This window comes from Notothenia rossii, assembly GCF_949606895.1.
Source record: "Notothenia rossii genome assembly, chromosome: 2".
Lineage (NCBI taxonomy): Eukaryota > Metazoa > Chordata > Actinopteri > Perciformes > Nototheniidae > Notothenia > Notothenia rossii.
The window spans coordinates 45,653,746-45,680,182 of record NC_136904.1 but is presented as its reverse complement, the minus strand read 5'-3'; the positions used below and the strand labels follow the sequence as shown (position 1 = coordinate 45,680,182).

Below are 26,437 nucleotides of genomic sequence, written 5' to 3'. Positions count from 1 at the left end.
CCGAAATTGGAGATCGGAGCATCCCCATTGTTTCTGAACTGCAGCTCTCTGTTATCTCAGCAGACATAAAGGCATAGGCGGATTTTGCGGGGGGGGCATGCCCCCCCTGGTGGCTGAAATATGTTATATCATTACTAAATCTAAAACTGTTCCAATACAAATATTTTGTATATATAAATATTTTAATAGATGTAATAAAATGATTGTTACAATACAAATCTGAATAATATCATCTTTTGTTTGAAATAATTTCATTTTTGAGCAGTCGCATGTTGTGACCATAGACTGTATATATAAAGGGTTGTGACGTGTGTGTGTGTGTGTGTGTGTGTGACGTGTGAAGTTAAGGACAAAAGTTCCCTCACTTTTTTTTGTATCCAAGTGATTCAGCTATTGAATTAGCACTAATGGATATTCGGCGATTTTTAAAACGTCCAATTTCGTCTTCAGCTTCAACAACAGAAGAGCCACCGACTGAGCCTAACTTTACCAACCAGCAGCCGTCACAATGTCAAGTGGCAGACACGCAAACGAGCAGCTCTGGATTAGCTAATGTTAGCCCCACAGCGGAGAGCTCTGGATTAGCAGGACCAGCTAACATTAACCCCACAGCAGGGAGACCACCGGCACCGGGGCCGTCAGTGGGTCATGATGATCTTGGGGAAAAGCACAGCTGTCCCAAGCAGCCTACTTTATCCGATTTCCCCTCAAAAATGTTTGGGAAAACGAAACGATCATTTTCCACGTACTATTACAAGAACTATCCCTGGCTGGAATATTCAGTACGAATTGATGCCGTCTTCTGTTTTTCATGCCGCCACTTCCAGACTGACAGCGGTGTGGAGGATTCCTTTAGAAAGGGCCTGAGTGACTGGAAAAAACTAAGCAGCAAACTGGAGAAACATGCACAATCCCAGGCCCATCTGAACTGCATGGTTAAATGGGATAACTATAAAGTGACTGCATCTTCTGGATCTATTGCAGCGAAACTTTCCCGAAGCCACAAAGATTCTGTTGAGAAGAACAGATCTTATTTGTGCAAAATTGTTGATATTGTGAGGCTGTTGTCCAAACTCGGATTGCCTTTTCGTGGGCATCGGGAGGGAAGCGAGTCAGAGTCGCGTGGAAATTTTCTTGAGGTTTGTGGATTTTTCTCCAAGTATGATTCTGCTTTTAAAAACATGCAGTCCAACTATTTCAATGCTACTAGCCCGGATTTCCAGAACGAAGTCATTGACATATGCGCTAACTTAGTTCGTGCAGAAATTGAAGAGAAAGTGCAGGATACTGGATTTTTTTCTATAATTGCAGATGAGGCCAGGTCTTGCAAAACGGAACAATTATCCGTATGTATCAGATATGCAGAGCAGCTTGAAATCAAGGAGCGTTTTTTGTGTTTTATTGATTGCTCAGCATCTCGCAACGCGGCTGGGATTGTGGAAGCAATAAACAAAGGACTTGAGATGTGTGGACTGAAACATATCCCAGTTGTTGCCCAGAGTTACGATGGTGCCTCCGTCATGTCTGGTCACGTTTCTGGTGTGCAGCAGCGCATCAAAGAGACCCACCCATACGCAGTGTACGTGCACTGCATGGCACACAAACTAAATCTGCTGTTTATGGAGTGTTGTGCTGTCAACCGCAGCGTGAAAACATTCCTGAACGTCATTGACAAACTCTACTCTGTATTTGCAGAGCCGTCAAACCATCATCGATTCATTGAAATGCAGAAATCACTGAATCTGAAACAAACTGAAATAATACAGCCAAGTGAGACAAGATGGGCGTACAAGTGGCGATCTGTGAATTCCGTTAAAACTCACTACTCCAATTACACTCACTACTACCTACTGCAATTATAGGGTGCCTGAGAGAAATGAGTGACGAGGGAGACAAGTGGTCTGTGGAGGCCAGTGGCCTTTATGCCCACATGACCAGAATGTCTTTCATTACATGTGTTATTGTATTGGAAGACATACTGCGTGTGATTCATGTTACGCACAAGGCCCTACAGTCCTCCAGCTGCACACTCTCCGAAGCTGCAGCGCTTACCGACAACCTGAAGGCGCACTTCAAATCTCAGAGACAAGCAGATACGTGGAGCAATATGTGGGGATCAGTGAAACAGTTCTGCCGGGACAACAACGTGCCAGTACCTGGGGATGCAGATGTTGAGTGTCAGACTCCGGGTCCCCTTGCACCCAAAAGAAAACGGGTTACAAAACCCCCGACCTCCCTCGACAGTTTCCTGGTTACAACTACTTTGGGCCAAAGAGAAACTGATGAAAGTGGCGCACAAATGTCACAGAGTGATACAGCTGGATATCAGCAGCCCCTCTATCTCCCTGTGCTGGACACCCTCATCAACGAACTAGACAGACGATTCACGGGAGAGTCCATAGAGCTGGCACGAGCATGTGGAGCAGTGTTTAAATGTCAGAAAAAAGGAATTGAACCTCTCGTACAAAAATACGCAGAGCTGCTCAAAATTCACCCTCTCCTTCTTGGAGCAGAGATGGACCTTGTTAAAGCCTCTGCTGTCGCACCTGTTGCACTTGAGCATCTCCGAAAGACTGTTAAAAAGGAGAGCTATCCAAATCTATACAAGATGCTCCAGTTGGCACTGACTCTGCCTATCGGATCTGCCACCTCTGAGAGAAGTTTTTCTGCAATGAGGAGAATTCGGAACTGGCTGCGGTCAACGATGGGAGGAACAAGATTTTCTTCACTTGCGGTTCTTCACATTGAGGACGACATAACCGCACAGCTGTCACCTGAGGGGATAGTGGACGTATATGCGGAACGTAAAAAACGGCGTCTACTTCTGAACTAAGGTAGGACACCAAGGGATATAGTAGTTATCAAATAAGTATAAGATAAGCACAGTTTTTATACGTTTTTTACAGTTATCTAATGCACTGTTGTTGGGGGGAGTGACCGCCCCTTCCATATGAGTGTGTGTGTACGGCGGGCATGAGGCGTGCATGACGGGACGAGTTGTGTTCGTATGTGGAAAAGTCATACTCAGTGCGGTGAGCACGAAATAGTTGGGACTGTGTACTGAGTGACGTCAGTAAAAAAGGTTTGCCCCCCCAAGCGCAAATGTCAAACTCCGCCTATGCATAAAGGAACCTGCTTAGATCCCGGTACATGAGTTAGATGCCGCGGTCAGAAGCGTTAGTAATCCACATGTCATTAACCTTTGAGGAAGATGAGGACAATGCATGCATGATGGTTATGGTCATACTCATTCCATAGTTCTAGCTACTGTACGATGAAGATATTATCAATTTCAAAAACATAAAAGGTGTGTGTCTGCTGTGTAGACCTTATCCTTCAAGATCTATAACTGTCAACTATGTTGCCTTTGCTATGTCATTTGAGGACACACACACAAACACTCACACTGTACACACACGATACTACTGAGCAATCCTCCTCTGCTAATGGATGAGTTGTCACAGTTAGCATGTGTGTGTAATCAGTTCTACAGGGCTAATGATGCACACACAACATTCACCAGTGTATTGTGATGTTCCCGCATGCTCTAAAAATATTTGTATTCAGATTCAGGTGGGTGTGTTGAGTCTCAGTCCCTGGATGAATGACGAGAGAGGGGATACAGTAGGGGTAAAGAAGGTATAGAGAGAAGGAGGAAAGAAAATGATCAAATGTGTGTGGGGGGGGGGGGGGGGGGCTTCTCTCCAGTGTTTTTCCTGCTCTAATTAGCTTTGACAGCTGCTCCATTGGCTCAGGCTGTGAACGCTGTGTTGGAGGGAGAGAGAGACTAAGTATTTCTGCTCTCTCTCTAACAGGGTTTAATTGGGGAGGCTACAGTAACAGTCAGTGCTGTAGTGTCGCTGCACACTCTCTGTAGCTCAGGCTTCCTGCTACTTATCCAATAAAAATATTAGCTGTGAGGATAATAAGGGCAGCGAGGACACATACATTCAGAGCTGCTTTTAACCAAAGGAAATGTAAGAGAATGATTGGAGCATAAATCTGATTAGCTTCTCTAAATTCTTTAAATCTATACACTGCAGAAATGTGCAGCAGATTTATGTTTCATATCTTTTGAAACACACATTTGGGTAAACATTTCCCAACCTCCTGTCGTTTTTTTAAATATATATTTTTTAAATACAAAACAACAGAGCTTATAAACAACATACATGGCCATCCACTGTCCAACATTTCATGAAGCTTAACTTACAATACATGACTAATATGATATCCTCAATACACAATGTCACATGTCACGCGTGTGTGAGTGTGGCGAAGAAGAAGAATACAACATACTTTATTAATCCCTGACAGGGGAATTTCTTTCTCGACTCTGTTGTGTTTACACACATTACACACACAGGGAGGATATACATGCATACACACAACCACATGCAGAGGAGAGGTGGCAGAGAGTCAGTTAACCGGCAGCAGGGAGCAGTTTCAAGGTTGGTGCCTTGCTCCTTGATTGGAGTCGTGAACTGGCAACCTCTCGGTTCCAAGACCAGTGGCCTCATTTATAAAGCTTTGCGTCGGATTCACGTGGGAAGGTGGCGTACGTAAGGACAAAGCAAATAAATACGCACAAAGATATTCCGATTTATAAAACACTGCGCACGCACGTCCTACGCCGGTTTCCCTTTATAAATCACAATCAACTCGAAATGCGGTGCAGCTTTTGCGGGCTTCACGTAACGCCCATATTTGCCTATAAATAGTCAAATATTCATTTTGACTGACTGCAGAAAGAAGATCGCAGGAAATGGCGACAGAACAGCTAAAAAAGGCATCTCACACCGTGTCAGATTTTGGTTATTTTGGGGAGGTCGAGATAAATCATATTGTTTGGTGGATGCAGTTTGAACCAGAGTAGCAGCATGGAGGTCGGATCGTCACCAAAATAAATAAATAAGTGGTCCGAACAAAAAGTTAATGACACAATACACATAGCCTTGTGCCGGGGACAGGACACACCCCATTGATGAGAAACTGTAAGAAAGGATCGGGAATCCCTCCGGAGTGGAGTCATGACGATTGGATCTGACTTTTTAATTTTAATTTGGTGGTTTGTGTTCCAGCTGTCGATCAGCTGTCAATCAGCTGTGTGCAGCGTCTCCACTGCAGCCTGTGCATCTCAACCCACCCCCCCCCCCCCGCACCAACTCTATATCAACCACTCAAAGAAAATACAACTAATGTGTTGTATTATATTAGCTGTACAATTGACCACATATGGTGTTCTTAGTTTCCATACCTCATTTGTTTTATGAGCTAGGCCTACTTATCAAGCCTTGGCAAACGGCATAAAACATGATCAGTGGCGGCCGGCCCATAGGGGCGCTAGGGGCTCCTCCCCCCCTCTTCCCACATGTTTGATTGTCATTCAAAATAAATAAAAAAATATATTTCCAAAAAATATATATTTTTTATTTTTATTTTTAAAGAACAAGGTAAATATTATATAGTTGGTATCAGTAAAATGTATGATCTACAATAAAATCTCGTTTAAAATTGTTTTACGATGTCTAAAGTTACTGAATCACATGTTTCCTGCCTGGCCGCAGCGTGTATCATTACCCTCTCTCGTCCGGGCGGTAGAAAGGAGCCCTCAGCCAGAGCAGCAGCAGCCAACAAGCTGACTGTTGCTATCTGTAAACTATGCCGCCGAAATATAATTTCAGCCAATCAGCGTCGTCAGATCTGATGCTCAAAGGGCGCCCTTTCAGCGCCCTGGCCTGTGTGTCTGTGAGTTGTTTGGACTCGTATCCAAGGTGACGCTACAGTAGTTGTCTGCAGGTGTAGACTCCGGTGCTAGTGGATCGCTGTAGATTAACATTTACATGCTTATTGTAGTTGTAAGGGCAATGCCTGTGGCACCATGGAGCATATGTGTGGGCTGGACCTGTATTTTACAGGAAAGGAGTGATCAGAGGGTTGAGTTGTCGATTCTTGTTCAGTTTTCATCTTCCTCACCCTCTCAGACTTTGAGTTGCACACGCTGCTAAAGAGACGCGCACCATGGAAACCAAAACATGGTGTAGCTGTATTAAAGTCCGAGTGGAAACAGTCGTGAGTAAATCTGATTTAGTCAGAAATCGGGAGAAATGCGGGAGTCTCCCGCAAAAATCGGAAGGGTTGGCAAGTATCGTATCACACACACACACAAACACACACACACACACACACACACACACACACACACACACACACACACACACACACACACACACACACACACACACACACACACACACACACACACACACACAATGTTCGTATTTAGTCTCCTGATTTTAAATGCCCTAGTATGGTTTTGTCAACATCTCCATAGCCCCACCAAAAATATTTTCCACCAGCCGCCACTGAACATGATAGTATATAAAACTATGCTCGTATCTATACAAACTATAGCAGCGGTTTTCAAAGTGTGAGGCGCGCCTCCATGGGGGTGCGCCAGAGAGCTTCAGGGGAGGCGCAGTGTGAGAAAAAAATAACGAGAAAAAAATGAGTAAAGTGTCACTTGCACACTGTTGGCTGTCTGTGGAGACAGAGTTCCCTCACCTCACCAAAAAATGCTGTAAAAGTGCTCATTCCCTTCACCTCCACCCAGGGGAGGACTGAGCATCGAACGGCCGGTCGTCAGCGGATGTCTTTTAACGGCATCATTTAAGTTGCGCTGACAGACGACAGAGGTCTGTTCAGCGGGCCGTTTCCACGCAGCAAAACCCCCCCCCCGTTGACAGTTCACAAGCGTGTTCTAGCAATTTGTGTGGGCTGGGCTGGGCAGTGGTGTAGTGGGCGTTGTACGCGGGGGTACGCCGTACCCCCACTTATTTGAAGCATGATTTCTTTTTTTTAATAGTCTAATACATCTAAAATCATTGCCAGTGTTATCAGTTGCAAGTGTGTGTTTGTTGTAATAATGACGAAAACATAATAGGCAGATTTCACAGTAATTATAATAAAAACGTAGCTCAAGCATTTATGCAACTTGATTTGAAGCGTGTGTGTGTGAGGGGCATAACCGTGTGTGTAGGGTGACCAGGTGTCCCGCACTGTGCGGAACTGCACACACAGCATTTTTATTATTTGTCCCGCGTCCCACACATTGCGACTATGTCCCGCATTTGAGTGATTGTCGCGCAGAAAGGCCGGATCGGTTCGCTGACAGCCGGCACCGCCCTTTATTATTATATTGTCTCAACGGCATCATGTAAGTTGCGCTGACAGGCGGCAGAGGTCCCCCAAGCCCCCCCCCCCCCCCGTTGACAGTTCACGAGCGCGTCCATAGTGTCTCCGGTTAACCCACCACCCCGTCCACCCAGTAAAAAAATCCCCACTACACCACTGGGGCTGGGTGAGACTCCAGGGCTGATTTCTAGTCCCAGTCCGCCCCTGCCTCCACCTACCTGTGTGAGTGCGGGTTTTCCGTATTGACTTTGATCGAAAGCAAGTACCGGTGAAGGCTGCTGCCAGAGGATGATCTGCGTTTATTCCTGTATTGCATCCCTGCATCATCCGCCTGTTCACATCAAAGAAGCAGACTCATTGTTCCCACTAAAGTAGGGGTGAGTGTAATAAGGAGGCGAAGTTGTTGTTCAGTGTGTTGCCGGGAGCATATAAGGATTTATACACGATGTTGAAAATGTTAAAAAGGTTAAAAAAAGTAAAACATTTGATGTTTTAGGGAAGTTACGCTACTCAGCCAATCAAATCGGTGCAGTCAGTGAGTCAGCACGATAAATTCAAACACACACACAGAGACAAGAAAAGAGGAGAGAAACAGTCGGACGAGAAAGGTAGACAGCGAAAACAGAGCATTTAATGACATTTTCTCTTACTGGACCTCTTTGAAATGCAAGTGAATACCCCTGTATTATAGCAATAATAATAATAATAATAATAATAATAATAATAATAATAATAATAATAATAATAATAGCAATAATAATTGGGAAGGGGGCTGCAGCTGTTATGTTCTCTGAGCAGTGGCGTTTTCTCCTGAAGGCCAAGGGAAGCCAGGCTTCCCCTGTTTTTTCGGATTGTAGTTATAATTTTAACAAATAAATAAAAGCACTTCGTTTAGTTTCGGAAATTCTCTGTTGTGTGTTGCTGCCGGCCCGTCTCTCCCCCATTCTCATTGAGTATTTTTACAAAGAGTGAAACAGCGCCCTCTAGATGTTATGGTGAAACAGTAGATTGCACTCTGTTGCGAGAGGAGGCCAGCCGAAATTTGCTTCCCTTGGTGAAAAAAAATGGAGGGATTGACCAATCAGATGAGGCTCATGTCATGCCCCTGCCAACCTGTGATTGGTCAGGGCCATGCCAAAGGAAGCCAGAGGCGGCTGGCTTCCCTTGCCTCACAATCCAATCAAATCGCATCAACTTAGTGGCGCAGTGATGCGTCCCAAAAAGCGGAAGTAAGCTTCGCTCGTTTTCCCTCGACAAAATAGCAATGGGATTTCTCCATAGGATTTTGGAAAATAGCTAAAAAATAGGTCAGTGGAAAACGAACCTGTTAGATAAATGCACGTTTTGTTCAGTCGGATAATATCCACATGTCTACCCTACTTTTATAATTTTCGAATCATAAATCTAATTGATAGAAGATAGATAGCGTCACTGCACCACTCTCACCGCCGTTAGAAAGTAGCAAGCAACTGAAGCAAGTGCAAGTATGGAGGGTGGAGATTTGGAGTATTTAATCAAAAATAATTGTACTAAACTTCCGCTGCAGCAGCAGCAACAACAAATACAATCTGATGACAGGCCAATGCCCAAACTGGAGCTGTGTACAGCGAGGAACAAAGGAGCGAACCGGACGTAAAACGTTAAAGGTCTCCTGATTTAGTTTGTGAATGAATGCTTATTAGAGTTTCGGCTGGAGAGTGCGTGCAGACCTGTCGGTCAGATAACAGGCGTGTGTAAGTCCTGCATCTGTATGATACAAATGTGTGTAAAATGATACCGGGCGCTGTAGTCACTCATCTGGTTACGTTATTACATTGACCACCCCCCCCCCCCAAAAGAAAGGACGTATTATTGGCTTCCCCTAATTTTTTCCCCACGTTCCCACACTTTGAAAACCCCTGACCTATAGAAATGCAAATAAGCGTCAGTTTAGACGTAATTCTGTCCTTCAGCATACCGCGTCATTTATGACAATACATGTCATAACATTAAGACAACATATTCGAGGTGGTTTTCAATAACATATCTGTATTTATTTATTTCTCCAAGTTATGTTTTTGTGTGCACTGAGAAGTCTCAAACCGGCGTTTGTTTAATCATTTTAAGATTGGCTTTAATCAATTTCTGCAAATGAATTCTTCATATATGATAAATGAGAGGCAACATTTTATTTATGGTATTATTTTCACATGTTTTTCTCCATTCTTCTTTCTGCCAACGGTGTTGCAGTCTCTCATCTCTCCCGTTTTCCTGCGTACGCATGGGTCAGATTGTCCGTGGAGGACCGCACATTTTCCTATGTCGTACAGACTGAGCCACTGCCGCCTTAAAAATGAAAGCCTGATACATCTTTCTGTGTGTCGCAGCCCTCCATTATTCTCCCAGAACTATTTCATAAATGAGCCTCACTGTTGTAATGGCTGAGATGTTAGTTTTTTATCATGAACATGCATATTGTTTCATATTTTATGTTGAATAAAGTTACATACATCATCTGGCAAGAAATGTTGATTAATCCGCACCTGAAAAGAGGCCCAACACTATAGCGTTTTGGGAAATCATCAGTTTTGGGAAGTAGGATACTATACATCTATATAAACCCTTTAAGAATTCTGCTATTTTCACAAATAATGTTTTTAATAGTGATCCCGCTACTCCTAATATTATGGTAGGTAAAATGCAGAGTCAATATTTTTTTTTGCCGTTTAAAGTTACTTTGATTCCAATGATCTGATTCTAGATTTTATTCGCTTAGTAGCGTGCTTTCAAGACCAAATGCTAGATTGCATAACTTTATAGCTTTCAGTGTGGCATGTCTTTTGCTTAAAGTGGACCTATCATGCTATATGTGAAACATATATTGTAGGGCCATATCTATATAAAACATGTCTGCGAATTTTTTTTTTCAAAATACCAAACAGATCATGCATTTTAGCCATGCCTCATTTCGCTCTATTTGCTCTTTCCAGCTCTATTTTTGCAAGGGCTGATTCTGCTTTTGTGGCAGAGTACAGCGCCACTTACAGGCCTGGCATATGTACTACAGCGTCTCCAGCACTCTCGAGCGGTCTCTCATTCCCCTGATAGGTGGAGAGTTGCCCACATTTCTGACGTCGGAAAAATTCAAATAATAACCAGCTCCATTGCAGCCCTGTTTTTAGAGATTTGGGTATGGAGGTGTTTTCTGAAACTTGGTGAGTTCCCTGACACACCGGGGACACATAATCATGTATAAAAGACGTACAAGAGTGCATTTTGCACAATAGGTCCCCATTAACATTTTTCAAGAAGCAGCTTGTAGCTTCGCTAGCACGCTTCTCTTCACACTGGAAATTGCTCAACATTCTTAAATAATTGAAGTCTTTTTAATTCTTATCTTAAAAACTATCGTCTTTTGAGAGAACCAACGGGCTTAGTGCTGAGAGCCACAAACAGTGACAGGATGTTTCAAAGTATTGAGAGATTTTACCACGTTGTTCAATATTGTCTTTCCATTTGGGATTTTTTAACTAAAGGAATTTTTGATAACATCAGACTTGCCCTTTAAAGCATGTAGAATGGAAATAAAAACCTCAGTGACCCTCCCTCCCCGTCACAGTGTGACGGTGTGCGGTGTTGAGTCATCTTTTAACTCATGCATGATCTGACCATTGACACCCAAATAACCCCTGTGTCCAAATTCAAAGAATGTACCTGAGCCTGTGAGGAAACATTACAAGTGTGTGTTTGTGTGTGTGTTTTTTCTCGTCCTGCACACTCTTATTTGAGCTTATTACAACTCAAAGCCTGTTTTTACATGCACACAAAGGGACAATTAGACTTAAGACAGAGCTCTGTTTTTTATGTTTACCAGACTTGTGTTAACATGCACACACATTTGTTCACACAAACGTCTGTCATAGGCTTTAGCCTAACTGAAACTGTATATGTGATAATTTCTTTACTCTACATCACCTTCTGTTTAGCTCATTACAAATTCTTAAGTGGCAAAGAAATTATATGAGTACACAGCGATCCACAACATATTCAGTGAAATCCCAGTGAGGTGTGTGTGTGTGTGTGTGTGTGTGTGTGTGTGTGTGTGTGTGTGTGTGTGTGTGTGTGTGTGTGTGTGTGTGTGTGTGTGTGTGTGTGTGTGTGTGTGTGTGTGTGTGTGTGTGTGTGTGTGTGTGTGTGTGTGTGTGTGTGTGTGTGTGTGTGTGTGTGTGTGTGGAGATGGACGATGACAAAGTAATGGATGGCTCAGGGACAGAGGATGGTGTGTCATCATGTAGCAACCTATGGGCGTCATGCGTCAGCTGTCCACCCATCCAGCTGCTAATCTTCTCCTCATCCACACCGAACTGTTCCTCTGACCTTTGAGAACCCCAACCTAAAGTCCTACTGCCTCGTATATAGTACATAGCAAAACAAAAGCAACATGACACGAACATGAGTCTAGATTAACATGAATTGGCAGGATAAATTAAATAAAGATAAATGTTATAATTGTTATGTGTTTATTAAATAATGCCCAATGCAATCATTGATCTCAAAAAGAGAAGAGTTGATTTATACCTGGATAGGATCTTAGATAATTTAATATACAGTTCCTAGGCAGGTACTCATCAACACTTAAAACAATCACCTAGTCTCTATAACGCTAACAATATTAAACCACATCAAATGGATTTGATTTGCAGTTTAAGTTCTTGTTCTCTTAGCTATTTCCTCTCACTCCTCTGTCTCCTGCAGGCCGATAGCTTGAGCATTCTCTCCCCACTGCTGTGTGTTGGTATGTCCCTGATAGTTGATGAGGCTTGCCTTTTATTCATAAAACAATCTGTTCTTCAGATAATCACAGGACAAAGCAGACGCACAGTGTCATAGCAGTAAGGACAGGAGCTGCTTTGACTTATCAAATGTATTATTATCTTAGGAATAGTTAAATATTGAAGAGACAGCAAGAGAAACTCAGAGTTGTTGGGCAGAGGCTGTCATTAGGTTTCCCAGCAGATGTCTGTGTCAATTCTCCGGCCGTTACGGAGAAGTCTCTGACTGACATCAATTCAAGCTCTCCTGTTTGCTCCTAGTAATTAACTCATCGATAAATATGTAAAAATAGGAGTTGCATTTTGGAAAAGTGACTTATGATTCACAAATCATATAAATTAGAATTGGAAGGAAGTAAAACCCTCAAACTGGTCATTCAAAACACACATTTCAGTATAAGTGCACACAGTGTTCACAATGTGGGATGATTACCAACACATAGAGTATGTGTAGCAGTTTGTATTACATTGCAGTGTGTGTCAGATCGTCTGTCTTCTTGTGTTTCTTTTGACTTTGCTGTATAACTTAAAATCTCAGTAACTACATTGTACAATATACATATAACCAATAGGATGGTCAGGCCTGGTTCCAGAAAAAAATGACTCAGGGTGCATCTGAGATTAGAGAGGGTGCAGGGGTAAAGTGCTATTTTTATAAGTAGGGAGTGGACCTAACACCCTCTAGGGGGGTCCTCACCTCCTCTAGGAGGGTCCTCACCTCCTGTAGGGAGGTCCGGGGGCATGCTCCCCCGGGAAGATGTTTTTTTAAATATTGAAGTTAAAAGCATCAATCTGGTGCACTTTGAGAGCAAAATGAAGAGATATATGGATCTATGTGCTTTTTGCTTGATTCATGCCTTCCCAGTCCCTTATCACGTACAAGAACATGGCGCCAGTTGTTGTAGCCAGTTGTGGTGAAGGCATCTGACTTATTTGAACCGAAATGTCTACATGCATAGCAGAAGATGGCATATATTTTTTACATGAATATTCCATCCAATCTCTGTTTTGAAACCATGAGCTGCAAAATGAGCGTCTTACCCCACTGTACAGGCGAGTTGGGTACTTTTTTAAATATACCTGGGCAGGTTCTGTTTTGTCGAGGTCCTCTGGCACTTGCGGGCCGCTGAGGGGTGTCGGTGTTTGGGGCAACGAAGACTGCTGCGGCTGCTCCGCCTCCGTGGACGAGGCGGGCAAAGCCGGCGCCGGACTGACCTGACCAGAGTCAGGTTAGTGTCCACGACAGTGGCCGCGGGTAACGTAATGTCCCCATGATCTGAACTGTTATTACCTGCAGTAGATGCAGTGTTACAGCTGGCGATAAGGGCTGTTTTTTTTAACCATTTGCGGATGTCCATCACTGACTGCTGTGTAAGCACCTTGCAGATGACGAACTCACAACGGCACAGGTCACGCACACCTGACATAATAACGTTACTTACCGTTTAAATTGACCAAATAAATGCAGCAGACAATGTTATTTAACCACAATTACAATCTTTTTTATTTCAACTAAATTCTTCTTCTTATTATTATTATATATATAATATTTTTCACTTTACATTTTTTTTTTTTTACTCTTTCAAATGAGGGTGCATAACGACTCAACTGAGGGTGCAATGCACCCTTATGCGCCCCCGTAGAACCGGGCCTGAGGATGGTACACCCCAAAAATACAAAAAACAGCGTCATGCCCTCACCCTGGTCCTGATCAGGCCTTCTCTCAGCCCTGAGCACTTTGTTGTCACCATGTTGTTAATATGTGGCTGTTCATTTAATCTTTCATGTACAGTGTTCTAAAAGTGACGCATTCAGTGGAGTGATGTGGTGTTCTTCTTCTACTCTTTACATGTAGCGTTAGTTTGTGGGAAGCTCTGCTTTTTTACATTTTATTTCCTCATCAAATTAACAAGCTCTGCAACCTCATTGCTCAGTGCTTGTTTTCTGTCTCTGGGGGCTGGACCTCAGAAGAAAGGATTGTGGGTGCAGTCTGGTTCTGGTTGAATGGCCCTGACAGAGCGAGGGAGAGATGGTCTGCAGTTAGAGCGACAGCCACATTCCTCATCTGTCAGAGTGCACGCTGGGATCTCCGTCTGTTTGTTCCGACCAGTTGTTTCCACATCACGGCTTTCCGTCCTCAGAGGATGGAGGAGATGAAGGCGGGTCATCGTCCTCCTCCTCTTCTGCCTCCATAGCCGCTCATCTCGGAAGGTTTGGCAGTGGAGTAGGCCACCAGAGAATATTTTAGCTTCTTAGCTTTGGCTCCACAGCTGCTGGCATGTCCCCTGAACACAGTTTTGTGGGGAATGGAAGCCCCACATAATACGATACGATATTACTTTATTTGTCAGATCAAGTCTGAAATTTGACTTGCGTCACAGCAGCTCCATGTCAAACATCAACAAACAAATATCTAGACACAATACATGAAACACAAACAACAAACATTTAACATAACAGCACAATCAGTGAGAGAAAACATGCTCAAAGAGCCTTCAGCGTGCATTTGATCTGGGATTTAGCTCTGTATTTACTGTGAGGATTGACTGATGCAGAAAGGAGTGCTTCAGTCTTACTTTATTGAATGGTGGGACCCTGTATCTCCGATTAGATGGTAGCAGTTCATATTCACTGTTCAGAACATGGTTTGGGTCAGAAATTATGTGTACTGACAGAGTAGAGGGGCAGGACACTGAGACTGGGTTACTCACTCCAGCTTTGCAGCGTCCCTCCTCCATTCAGGGGCAATAGAGAGGCAAATCTATCATCCTGGGAGGAGATAGGTTTCCTCTCGGCATGTGCACTGTCAAGTCAGAGAGAAGGGGCACTATTCCCTCTACTTCCTGGTTCCCAAGAAGACAGGAGAATTCAGGCCCATTCTGGATCTTCAATGCCTGAACCAGCACACTGCATGCAAGAAGTTCCATATGTTAACTATGAAATAGTTACTGGGACTGGTGCAGCCAGGCGATTGGTTCTCAACCATCGACCTGAAGAACGCTTACCTTCAATGCGAAATTGCTCCAAAACACAGAAAGTATTTTCGTTTTGCCATCTAGGGGGTAGTCTAAGAGTGCAACAGACTGCCGTTCGGCTACTCCCTATCCCCACGCACGTTCAGCTATGGCGCTGCAACCGCTGCGGGACCATGGCATAAGGGTGTTCTTTTATCTGGACGACCTCATAGTCATGGCCAGGTCCAGGGAATGGGCAATGTTTCACACAGCCCAATTGATCCTACACCTAGCCAAGTTGGGTTGAAAAATAAGTTGCGGTCAATTGGAAGAAGAGCTCCCCCATACCTCACCAGCAGGTAGAATATCTGGGGGTGATGCTCGATGCAGGCAGACTACGTGTCTCAGTACTGATAAAAAGACTGGTAACGTTGGAGTTTAACGGAGCATAAAACACACGTGATGACGTCATCAACGAATCGACGACTGAATTAGTTGGCAACTAATTTGATAATCGATTTGAATCGATTAAGTCGATTAGTTGTTGCACCCCTACTCAAGACACAAACGACGTCTGGTGACCATCCCCGCCTCAGTAGAGAGCAACCTCCGAGAGAATCTGCGGAGGGGAGCTCAACTGGGGCAAGTGACCTCCTATATCACAGTCTTCACAGAAGCTTCAGTGGCAGGATGCGTGGGGACATGCCTAGAGAGAGCTATAGGTGGTTGCTGCCCTCTGACAGACCCCTTAATACAGGTGTCAGGGACCAAGCAGTAAGGCAACAGGACACAGGAGTGGTTTAAATAAGCTAGGGTTTTTATTTACCCAAAAATCCACAAAACATCATATAATAACAAGGCCTATAAAAGAGGTCAACAGAAATTGCCTCAAAGAAACATAACAGGTGTTAACTCAACAAAACTGACCTGCTACAATGAAAAACCAAGGAACCTATATAGTGGCTTGGCCAAACCACGTTGAACCCAAGGGATAATTAATAGTCACATCATACACAAAGGACACTGACAAAACCCAAATCCCACCTTTGACATGGAAGCAGGTGGTTTGTCCCAATTGGCTCATTGCAGTATTTATGAGTCCTCAGCGCTCGGCCACACCCTTTGCTGAACCAGGAAGTAACCTCCTCCAATGGACATGGTAACTCAAGAGACAAAGAAAGTAATTAATACAAACAAATACTTGTGTTAGCTGGGCTAAAATGTTTGAAGTAATGTCAGATTACAATCAAATAAAGAGTTTACCATTTAGAGCAAATGTGTGGTGTTAATTGGCATGTTTTATTGTAGCTGCAATGAAGCAAAACTACTGAAGATGAGGATGCAGTGTAGTTGGTTTACCCTGTGTGGCTGTGGCCATCACAACAGGGCACACATGTGCTAGTGAGGAGCGACAACCGCACCACAGTGGTGGTGTACATCAACACACAGGCAGGGCGGAGTTCGCTCAATAGCCTTGTTGACCGCAGCAGAGAACCTGTGGTTGTGGGTTTCACAGATTGTGTTGTCTCTAAGGGCCCTGCACATCCCGGGACAGGAGAACGGGGGGGCCGACCTCATTTCAAGAGGGGAACCCCTGCCAGATGAGTGGAGGCTTCACCCGGAGGTGGTGAAGCAGGTCTGGACTCAGTTCGGTAGAGCAGAGGCGGACCTGTTCGCCAATCGGCGCATAAGCCACTATGCCCTGTGGTTCTCCCTGGCCCGGTGGGACAATCCACCCTTGGGGGTGGACGCATTTGCACACGAGCCATGGCCAAGGAAGCTGCTTTACGCTTTTCCACCGCTGCACCTTATCCCCCCCCATCCTGGAGAGGGAGAGGCGGGAGCAGCTGTCAGTCATCCTAGTGGCCCCAGATCGCCGCCTGGCGCCGTGGTACGCGGGGGTAACACAGATGATGGTGGGCCAGCCCTGGGCTGTTCCTCAGGTCTGGGGGGCGCCGTCTCAGGAAGCAGGTGCAATAGGGGCGTTACCCACTCTTGGCGAACCCCTCTAGGCTTGGCTCCTGAGAGGGAGAGGCTGAGACAGGTGGGGCTGTCTGACAACGTTATTCAGACTATTCAAGCAGCAAGAGCAGAATCCACCACAGCCTGTTACAGGCCAAAGTGAGCGTGATTCCGGCAATGGTGTGAAGGAAGGAGTCTAGAGCCTCTGTCATGCGCGCGCATTCCACAATTAAGGTTTATGCAGCAGCCATTTCATCCTGCCATGAGGGATTTGGAGGCAGTTCAGCCTTCAGTCAGCCGCTTATGGCGCGGTTTTTGCAGGGGGTCAGGAGGCAGCGCTCAGTAGTGCACGCCTCCGCCCCACAGTGGGACCTGCCGTTGGTGCTTGAGGCTCTGGTCACAGAACCATTTGAGCCTCTGGAGCTCTCCTCCCTGAAAGCACTGTCATGGAAGACAGCATTGCTACTTGCCTTGACTTTGGCCAAAAGAGTGTCCGAGCTGACCGCTCTGTCGGTGCACCCAAGCTGCCTTTTGATCCGGGGTGACCGTAGCGGGGCGACACTCAGACCAAACCCCTTCTTTACTCTTAAGAGCTTAAGGAGTTCGTTCAGGTCAAGGGCTATTCAGTTAGGTGGCTTTAATCTTTCACCCCATATTGAGGCCAGGGAGGCTAGATTGCACCTCTTCTGCCCAGTGCGTAAGCTAGCATGTTATGTAGAGCGCATGGCTGCCATTAGACGCACTGAACAGCTGTTTGTGTGCTTTGGGGATGGTGTGGCTGGAAAAGCTCTCTCCAAGAAGCGCCTAACAGCATGGCTATGCGGGTGCATTACACATGCCTAGGGACGGGCGGGGAGAGCCCTCCCCACTGGGGTCCGTGCACATTCTACACGGGCTGTGGCTGTGTCAACAGCCTTACGGCCCGTCTACACTACAGGCATGAACAAATCTTGAAGCTGGGCGTGTCTGAAGCTCGGCGATTTTTTGCGAGCAACCAATGACATGAATCTCCCGCCCCCGACATACAAAGCAATAGCAATGTTAAAACGAAGTAAACTGGATATAAACTCTCCAAACAGGCGAAAAAACTATCAGTTTCACCCACTGTCTCTGCCACCTCCCTCCATGCCTGGTTCCTCCGGTTTGTATCCCGGTAAATAGTTCCGGTCGTAAAGAACCGGGTGATTTGCTACCGTAATATCTCGTTTGGAATATGAGGAAATGAACTGCGGTCTGGCTCTCCCAGCTTGCACGCGGTTTGATTGGCTGCGCTTGCACTGGCGGAATTTGCATAAACGGGATTTGATTGGCTGATGCCAAGCATCGAGCCTCAAAAGTTGAACATTGTTCAACTTTTGATGCCGATAGATGCTCGTGATGCTTGCAAAGCCATGCCATGCTCCCCACAATGCAGTTCGGCGAAGATTAAAAATCTTCTACGTCACCCCATTCAAGTGAATGGGCGAAGCGTTGAAAGCATTTTTTGATGCCTGTAGTGTAGACGTACCGTTATTCAGCGGCGTGAGTGCAGAAGATATGTGCACGGCGGCGTCTTGGTCTACGCCAGGCTCCTTCATAAAATGTTATCTCCTCGACATGTCTGGCTCCTTCTCGTCATCTGTGCTTGCCGAGGCAACGCATGACTGGTGAGAGGGGGGTTGGCTGTGGGTCAGCAGGTGTCTGACCCCTCCCCCCCCCCTGGACATAAAGCACTTGTGTTTTCCCATGCTTCTGAGGGACTCGGGAGACATGATGCGCAATCAGCCCCATACAGGGGAGCCAGGCTGGGAGAGCATTCCTCACTATTGTCCATGCCTACTCTACACGGAGCGTGTGTGAGTGTGGGGGACGTGGTGCACTTATATTTTCCCATGCTCCTGAGGGACCTGAGGAACATGGTGTGCGGTAGGCTCCAGACGGAGTCTCCACCATTTTTCCCATGCACACTCTACACCAGGGCTATTCAATTACAAATTCAGTTGGGCCAGATTTTATAACTACAAAATTCAGCTGGGCCAGACATTCAGCGGCCTGTAAAAAGCGGGTAGTGGTACATTTTAAACCAACACATATTACTGCGATGAAAAACATGCAATTTTTATTCATTGTTCATCTAACAAAAGGTAGGTCAAAAAGTGCATAAAAACACAATAAATTAGCATTAATTTAACAGAATCTGAAAAAAAAGTGCACAGTTGTAGCATTACATTTGTTTGCTTTAGAAGTCAAATATTCAGGTTATTTTTTTTAACCAGGCACATCACAAAGTGCATTTACTGAATACAATAATAGCAGTCTTATTAAATGTCCTCACATACAAAAAAAAACAGCTAAAGAGCTCCAATGCAACACAAAGAGGTAGTACTGTAGCAATACTATTTTTTCACTTTTCAAGTAATAACAAAAAAAATCATACGTTTTGGTCACATTTGACCCAGACACATTACAAAGTGCATTTAAATGAATACAGAACTGTCAAACCCTTCAGTGCACAAACCCATAACAAGGGATACGGCGGGTAACTATATGAATGAATACTACACTACACGTCTACTATAGTAAACTAGGTGCTTACTATCACCTCATTTGTGATTTTTCATCGCTGACTTTCTCAATGGGAGAAGGGACATTTTTTGTTTTGAACAAGAGCAGTGATTTTTGCTCATAGGATGTCAATCCTAAGACATTGGTGAAGAGTGCTGTCAGTTAGGGAGCAGCGAGTGCTACTTTTGATTGAGTTCATGTGTGAAAAGCTTGATTCACATGTGTATGTTGATCCAAACATACTGAGCACACAGATCGCTACTTTCTGAACGTTAGGGAACTGCTGTTTTTTGACATCACTCCAAAACTTCGCTGGCCCGTGAGTGCGCTGCATGTCAATAAGTTCCAGTGTATATTTCCCCTTGTCAATGCAGGGGACCACTTCCTTGCTCTGGTTGATACGTCCCCCTCTATTGCAACAGTGAAGGGGTCTCTGGCAAAGCCCATCACCTCTGTGGGCAGAGCAAGTCCATCCAATCAACCGGCAAAGTTCTTTTTCAACCTCGCAAAGAAATCTGTCATCACATCCGTGATTTGTGCCGGAGATGTGATGTGTTTGGGGAGTGTCGGAAAATGCAGCATCCGACCCGTGCTCAAGTTGGTCGCGAAAAGGTCCAGCTTGACTTGGATCTGCTCCACAAGATCAATGACCGTTTTGTCTCTGTTTACGCTTCAGAGTTGAGAGAGACAAGTTTTAGAGTTGCTATCATAGGACCACCGTTACTAGCACCACTAGATACACTTTCAAAAAACGTGCTGCGTTGTGGTTTGGTGGTTTCTATGCAACGCGGAGTGTTGCGTCCATGGTCTGTACTAGTGTAGGAATTTGGCTACGGGAGGCTGGGCCACTCGGGAGTTGGTTCTGGGCCGCATCTGGCCCGCGGGCCGCCAGTTGAATAGGCCTGCTCTACACGAAGTAAGCGTGTGTGAGTGTGCCTTATCCAAGTTGCGGCCCTGACTTCTCCACGGTTACAACCGGATGGGAGGAAGTGGGGATGCAGTGGATGTTAGCCAAAAGCCGGTCAGGGACGGTGTGGTGGGTCGATGTTGTAGGACGACAGGGCATTTATACATTGGGGCTCCGCCCACTGTACCCATAGAGTCCAGTAGAGGGCGGAGCCTGTGTGAAATATAACGGGGGTTACGTATTGTAACCCTAGTTATATAAGCACAGGCAGAGCCCTCTACCTGGGGGCCCTGTCTTTCCTAAGCCGCTCGCTGAAGAGTGCGTAGGATAGCGGGCGGAGGGCGTAGCCGCCTTATATACTGTGTGCCTGCGTGCGCATTCAGGTATGCTCGCCCCGATTGGCTGGCTACGTTTATGTAACTCAGGAGGTGAAAGCACGCACAGCATGATAGAGTAGTACCCATAGAGTCCAGTAGAGGGCTCCGCATGTGCTTATATAGCTAGGGTTACAATACGTAACCCCCCGTTTCATCTCAATGGGATCTGATGATTTCTCCAGGAAATATGTGCAATTGCAAGGCAAGTTGATTTATACAGCACTTTTCAAAACAAGGCAATTCAAAGTGCTTTACAAAAATGAAAAAAATTAAGAACATAAAACACATTAGAAACATTAAAAAGCAAAGATAATAAAACATGAATAACACAGATACATGAATAAAAGTTACAGTGCAGTGTAAGATGTGAATAGTTAAATTAAAAGTAGCGGCAAAAAGAAAAGTCTTGAGCCTGAATTTAAAAGTAGTAAGAGTTGCAGCGGACCTGCAGGTTTCTGGGAGTTTGTTCCAGATATTTAACAATACCCCTAACCAAATTCTCACATTCCTCTACCCCTTCCTGTGAAATTATAGTTCTTTTGACAGTTTTCTAACCTTTTTCTATTCCTTTCATCCTTCTCTTTCAATCATTTTGCATTCCCAGACAACACATTTTCCCCTGTTATACTGTTACCCGAACCCATCTTTGACCTTTAACACCACTTTTGCATATATTTAAGTTATATTTTTCATTAGTTTTACCAAAATAACTTGATTTAAAGGTGGGGTAGGTAAGTTTGAGAAACCGGCTCGAGATACACTTTTTGTTATATTCCATGGAATGCTCTTAACATCCCGATAGCAATGAATATCTTAAGTGCTTTGACAAAAAATCCATACAAAAATTTCATCTGTGGAAGCCGTAGTACTGTAAAAAGTAGGGATGCACCGAATATTCGGCCGCCGAAAATTATCGGCCGAAAATGGTTAAAAAAGCCCTTTCGGCTTTTGGCCGAAAGGAAAAAATATCACCGAATGTTAGAGAACAGGGTTACGTTGGTAAGCTAACGTGTTGTTGTGATGACGTAATCAAAACGCAGCGACAAGCACGGCGCGCGACCATGCTCGCGGCTGGCTCACAGACAACATGTCTGGCGCTTGGAGATATTTACAAATATCAGAGAAAGAGGCGCGGATTGCGATTTGTAAAACGTGTTCAGCTGACATTTCTCGAGGGGGTGTAACTGCAAAGACTTTCACCACTTCGGGATTACTCCACCACTTGAAATTAAAATACCCGGACAAATATGCGGAGTAAGATCAAATCACAAGCACTGACAGCGAGAGACTGTTCAGCGCTGCCTCTCATGTGCTTGATGAGAAGAGGAACAGACTTATGGCTGATAAAGCAGAGAAGCTACTGTTCATTAAAAAGAACCTCCCACTTTTCCTTAATAAGTAGACAAGGCTGGCTTATCATAAGCTTATCTAGTTCTACATGTCTACTCTATACCCACTTTCCTGAACAATTTTCATTGTGAGTTATAATTCACCATCTCAGGTTATCATTAGGGGGAAATGACAGCAGCACAGTGTTAAATATATTGTACTTTCGGTATCTAAATGATACAATGTTGTTCACATTGCTCATGAGGACAGACCACCTTATTTGTAGATTCTTGAAATTGTAATTAAATTTATAATTGATTGTGGATTTTGTATCCAGTTTTCAATTTATGTATCTTTATACAATGTTTACTACTTTGCTTATGAGGACAGACAGCCTTATTTACAGATTCTTGAAATTCAATTGTAATTTCATTTGTAAATAGTTACATTCATGTGGATTTATCCAGTTTGCAGATTTGTATGCATGCACTTATAGGTGCATTTGTTGTTGTTGAAGGCCTGGCTGTTACAGTCTTTATTTACACTATTTTGGTGTAGGCCTACTGGCCTAGATGTTTATGCAGTTTTAGAGCACCTTGGCTTTGTTCTGAATGCACTTTGTTGTAGTTATCCTACAGAGAAAAGAAAATGCACTTGACTTTGAATTAATGTACTGTATGCATTCAAAAGTGCTGAATAAATGTTTTATGGACCCATAATAGTGATTATTATTTAAGTTAAGTTTTGTCATAATCATGTCTTTTTCCATAATCAGGCAGCTGAACAACATTGGTAAAAAATGTATACATTAAATATATATATTTCTATTAATCATTTTCGGCCTTTCGGCATTTGGTTTTCGGCCAACTGTTTCCTGTTTTCGGTATCGGTTTCGGCCAAGAATTTCCCATTCGGTGCACCCCTAGTAAAAAGCACGACCAATCATTTTAGCCGGCCCGGCTAAAATAACTGGATGGCCTACCTGCCTGTCAGCCTTCCATCTGTGCACAAACTTATCTTGTTCCCTCATTGGTCATGTGCGCGTTGGTGTGTGTTGGAGGAGGGGCTCTGTAAGGAAGTGGCAGATCTTTTCCGGTTGTGTATTTTCAAGTTCTAGCGCACTCGAGCTGGTTTCTCCAAAATTACCTACCCCACCTTTAATTATATTTAATATTCAGTTTCTGTTGGAATGTGAAGGATTACATGAAAGAAGCTCCTTTGGCCATCTACGAGCTACGGCCCGTCCACACGGCGGCGTGCGTTGAAGCTTCAACGCTTCTGCCCATTCACTTTGAATGGGCAGAGCTTCAGACACGCCCACCGGCAAGCTTCAACGCACGCCACCGTGTGGAGCTAATTGCAGCTATGAATTCACCGAGGGCCAGCTATAGTAACTCAACGAGAGAGTAATGTCAAATTACGGTACAATTGACCAATCATATCTTCCCTCTAAATGGGTGGGCTTTATTATCGAGGACTTTATGACAAGTTCCGCCCGCTGTAAAGTTTATGCATGTGTTATAACAATGGGTCAAGCTGGGCGGAAGTAGCAAATTAACATAAGTTTGTTCATGATGGCTCACGTCAGTGATAGTGATGACATTGTTTCGAAATTATTAACCGAGTAATTTTTTTGAGAGGGCCTGGGTACAAAGGTCAAGGCTCGCCACTGACACAGGGTCCCATGATTTAATAATGTAAGACTAAAGCATTTTTTTTGTCCATCCATCCATCTTCTCCCGCTTATCCGTGGTCGGGACGCGGGGGTAGCAGTTCCAGCAGAGAGCCCCAAACTTTATTTTCCCTGGCCACATCAACCAGCTCTGACTGGGGGATCCCAAGGCGCTTCCAGGCCAGCGAAGAGATATAATCCCTCCACCTGGTCCAAGGTCTACCCCTTGGACTCTTCCCAGCTGGACGTGCCTGGAACACCTTCCTAGGGAGGCGCCCAGGCGGCATCCTAACTAGGTGCCCAAACCACCTCAACTGGCTCCTTTCGATGCGAAGGAGGAGCGGTTCAACTCCAAGTCCCTCCCGGATGACTGAACTTCTCCCCTTATCCCTAAGGGAGACACCAGGCACCCTGCGGAGAAAACCCATCTTTGCCGCTTGTATCGGCGATCTCGTTCTTTCGGTCATGACCCATCCTTCATGACCATAGGTGAGGGTAGGAACGAAAATGGCCCAGTAGACAGAGAGCTTTGCCTTCTGGCTCAGCTCCCTTTTCGTCACAACGGTGCGGTAAAGCGACTGCAGTACCGCTCCCGCTGCTCCGATTCTCCGCCCCATCTCACGCTCCATTATTCCCTCACTCGAGAACAAGACCCCAAGATACTTGAACTCCTTCACTTAAGGACTGAGGGTAAGGACTCATTCATTCAGGGTAAGGATTCATTCAGTCCATCGCAACCGCTTCACACTCGGTTGCGAACCGATCCAGTGAGTGCTGAAGGTCGCAGACCGATGAAGCCATCATCATCTGCAAAAAGCAGTGTTGCAATCCTTAGTCCACCGAACTTCAGCCCCCCTCCCCCACACTACGCCTCGAAATCCGATCCATGTGTATTACAAACAGGATTGGTGACAAAGCGCAGCCCTGGCGGGGGCCAACCCTCACCGGAAATGGGTCCAACTTACTGCCGAGGACCCGGACACAGCTCTCGCTTTGGGAGTACAGAGGTTGGATGGCCCTGAGTAGAGACCCCCTCACCCCATTCTCCCGCAGCACCTCCCACAGTAACTCCCTGGGAACTCGGTCATACGCCTCCTCCAAGTCTACAAAACACATGTAGACCAGATAAGCATACTCCCAGGCCCCCTCCAGGATCCTTGCGAGAGTAAAAAGCTGATCTGTCGTTCCACGACCAGGACGGAATCCGCATTGTTCCTCCTCAATCTGAGGTTCATCCATCGGCCTGACCCTCCTTTCGAGTACCTTAGAGTAAACTTTCCCGGGGAGGCTGAGTAGTGTGATGCCTCTGTAATTGGCACACACCCTCTGATCCCCCTTTTTGAAAAGGGGAACCACCACCCCGGTCTGCAACTCCTTCGGTACTGTTTCCGACTTCCACGCAATGTTGATGAGACGTGTCAACCATGACGGTCCCTCAACACCCAGAGCCTTCAGCATTTCTGGCGGATCTCATCCACCCCCGGGGCTTTGCCACTGTGGAGTTGTTTGACGACCTCAGTGACCTCCCCCTGGGAGATTGGTGTTGATCCCCTATCATACTCCAGCTCTGCCTCTAACATAGAGGGCGGAGTTGTCGGGTTCAGGAGTTCCTCAAAGTGTTCCTTCCAACGCCCTAACACTCCACCAGTTGAGTTCAAAAACGTCCCATCCTTACTGTACACAGCTTGGATGGTTCCCTGCTTCCCCCTCCTGAGGTGTCGGACAGTTTTCCAGAACAACTTTGGTGCCGCCCGAAAGTCCTTTTCCATGTCTTCTCCGAGCTTCTCCCACACCCGCTGCTTTGCCTCGGCGACGGCTGAGGTTGCTGCCCTTCGGGCCTGTCGGTACCTTGCATCTGCCTCGGGAGTCCCCCGGGATAACAAATCCCTGAAGGTCTCCTTCTTCAGTCGGACGGCTTCCCTGACCACAGGTGTCCACCAGGAGGTTCGAGGGTTACCGCCGCTTGAGGCACCTAAGACCTTGAGACCACAGCTCCCTGCCGCGGTTTCGGCAATAGAGGCTTTGAACACCGACCACTCTGGTTCAATGTCCCCAACCTCCACAGGAATGCCCGAAAAGCTCCGCCGGAGGTGTGAGTTGAAGGTCTCCTGAACTTGGGCCTCCTCCAGACGTTATGACATATGATGTCCAGCTGCTAACCAGCTAGTTCTTGTGCTCAGTGTGATAGCAGAGATGATAATACACAGGTTCAGTGAAGTGCTGTGTGATTTTGTTTTTCTAACACAGGTCCCTGTAGTGCTGCTCATACAGGATGGCATCATTAAACCGGTCCAGTGTTTGTGAGTATCATGAGCCCATGAACCAGAACACAGCTGGAAGGCAACACAGGATATTTTGTATTCCTTTGTCTTAACCCACTCAACCAAGTTACAAGTGTCACTATTACCCTCCATACAGTTTACAAGTCTGATATTGTTTTACACAATGTATAGATTTTACAAGTAGTGACTACACTAAAAGTCTGTAATAAATACAAAAAAAACCTAAAAAAAAAGATTAGAATTTAGAGGGTTTAATTAGATGTTTGAAAAACCCCTTTTATTAGATATTTGCACATCCAACTGTCTCACATGCCAGTGCAAGGACAACAGAAAAGGAAGTCTTTAGATCAGAAGATCCTGCACACTTCGCATGCTCAGCATCACAATTTATTGATTATATTTGTT

The 26,437-nt window shown here is 45.2% G+C and overlaps 1 protein-coding gene across 1 annotated transcript; it reads left to right on the top strand.

The window, feature by feature from the left end:
* Positions 1–111: 111 nt before the first annotated feature.
* Positions 112–26,437, top strand: LOC307030665 (zinc finger MYM-type protein 1-like). Its single transcript, XM_079667227.1, has 2 exons — positions 112–2,834; positions 25,998–26,437. Exon 1 carries the CDS (start codon positions 1,877–1,879, stop codon positions 2,831–2,833), a length of 957 nt encoding a protein of 318 aa, XP_079523353.1. The 5' UTR covers positions 112–1,876; the 3' UTR covers position 2,834; positions 25,998–26,437.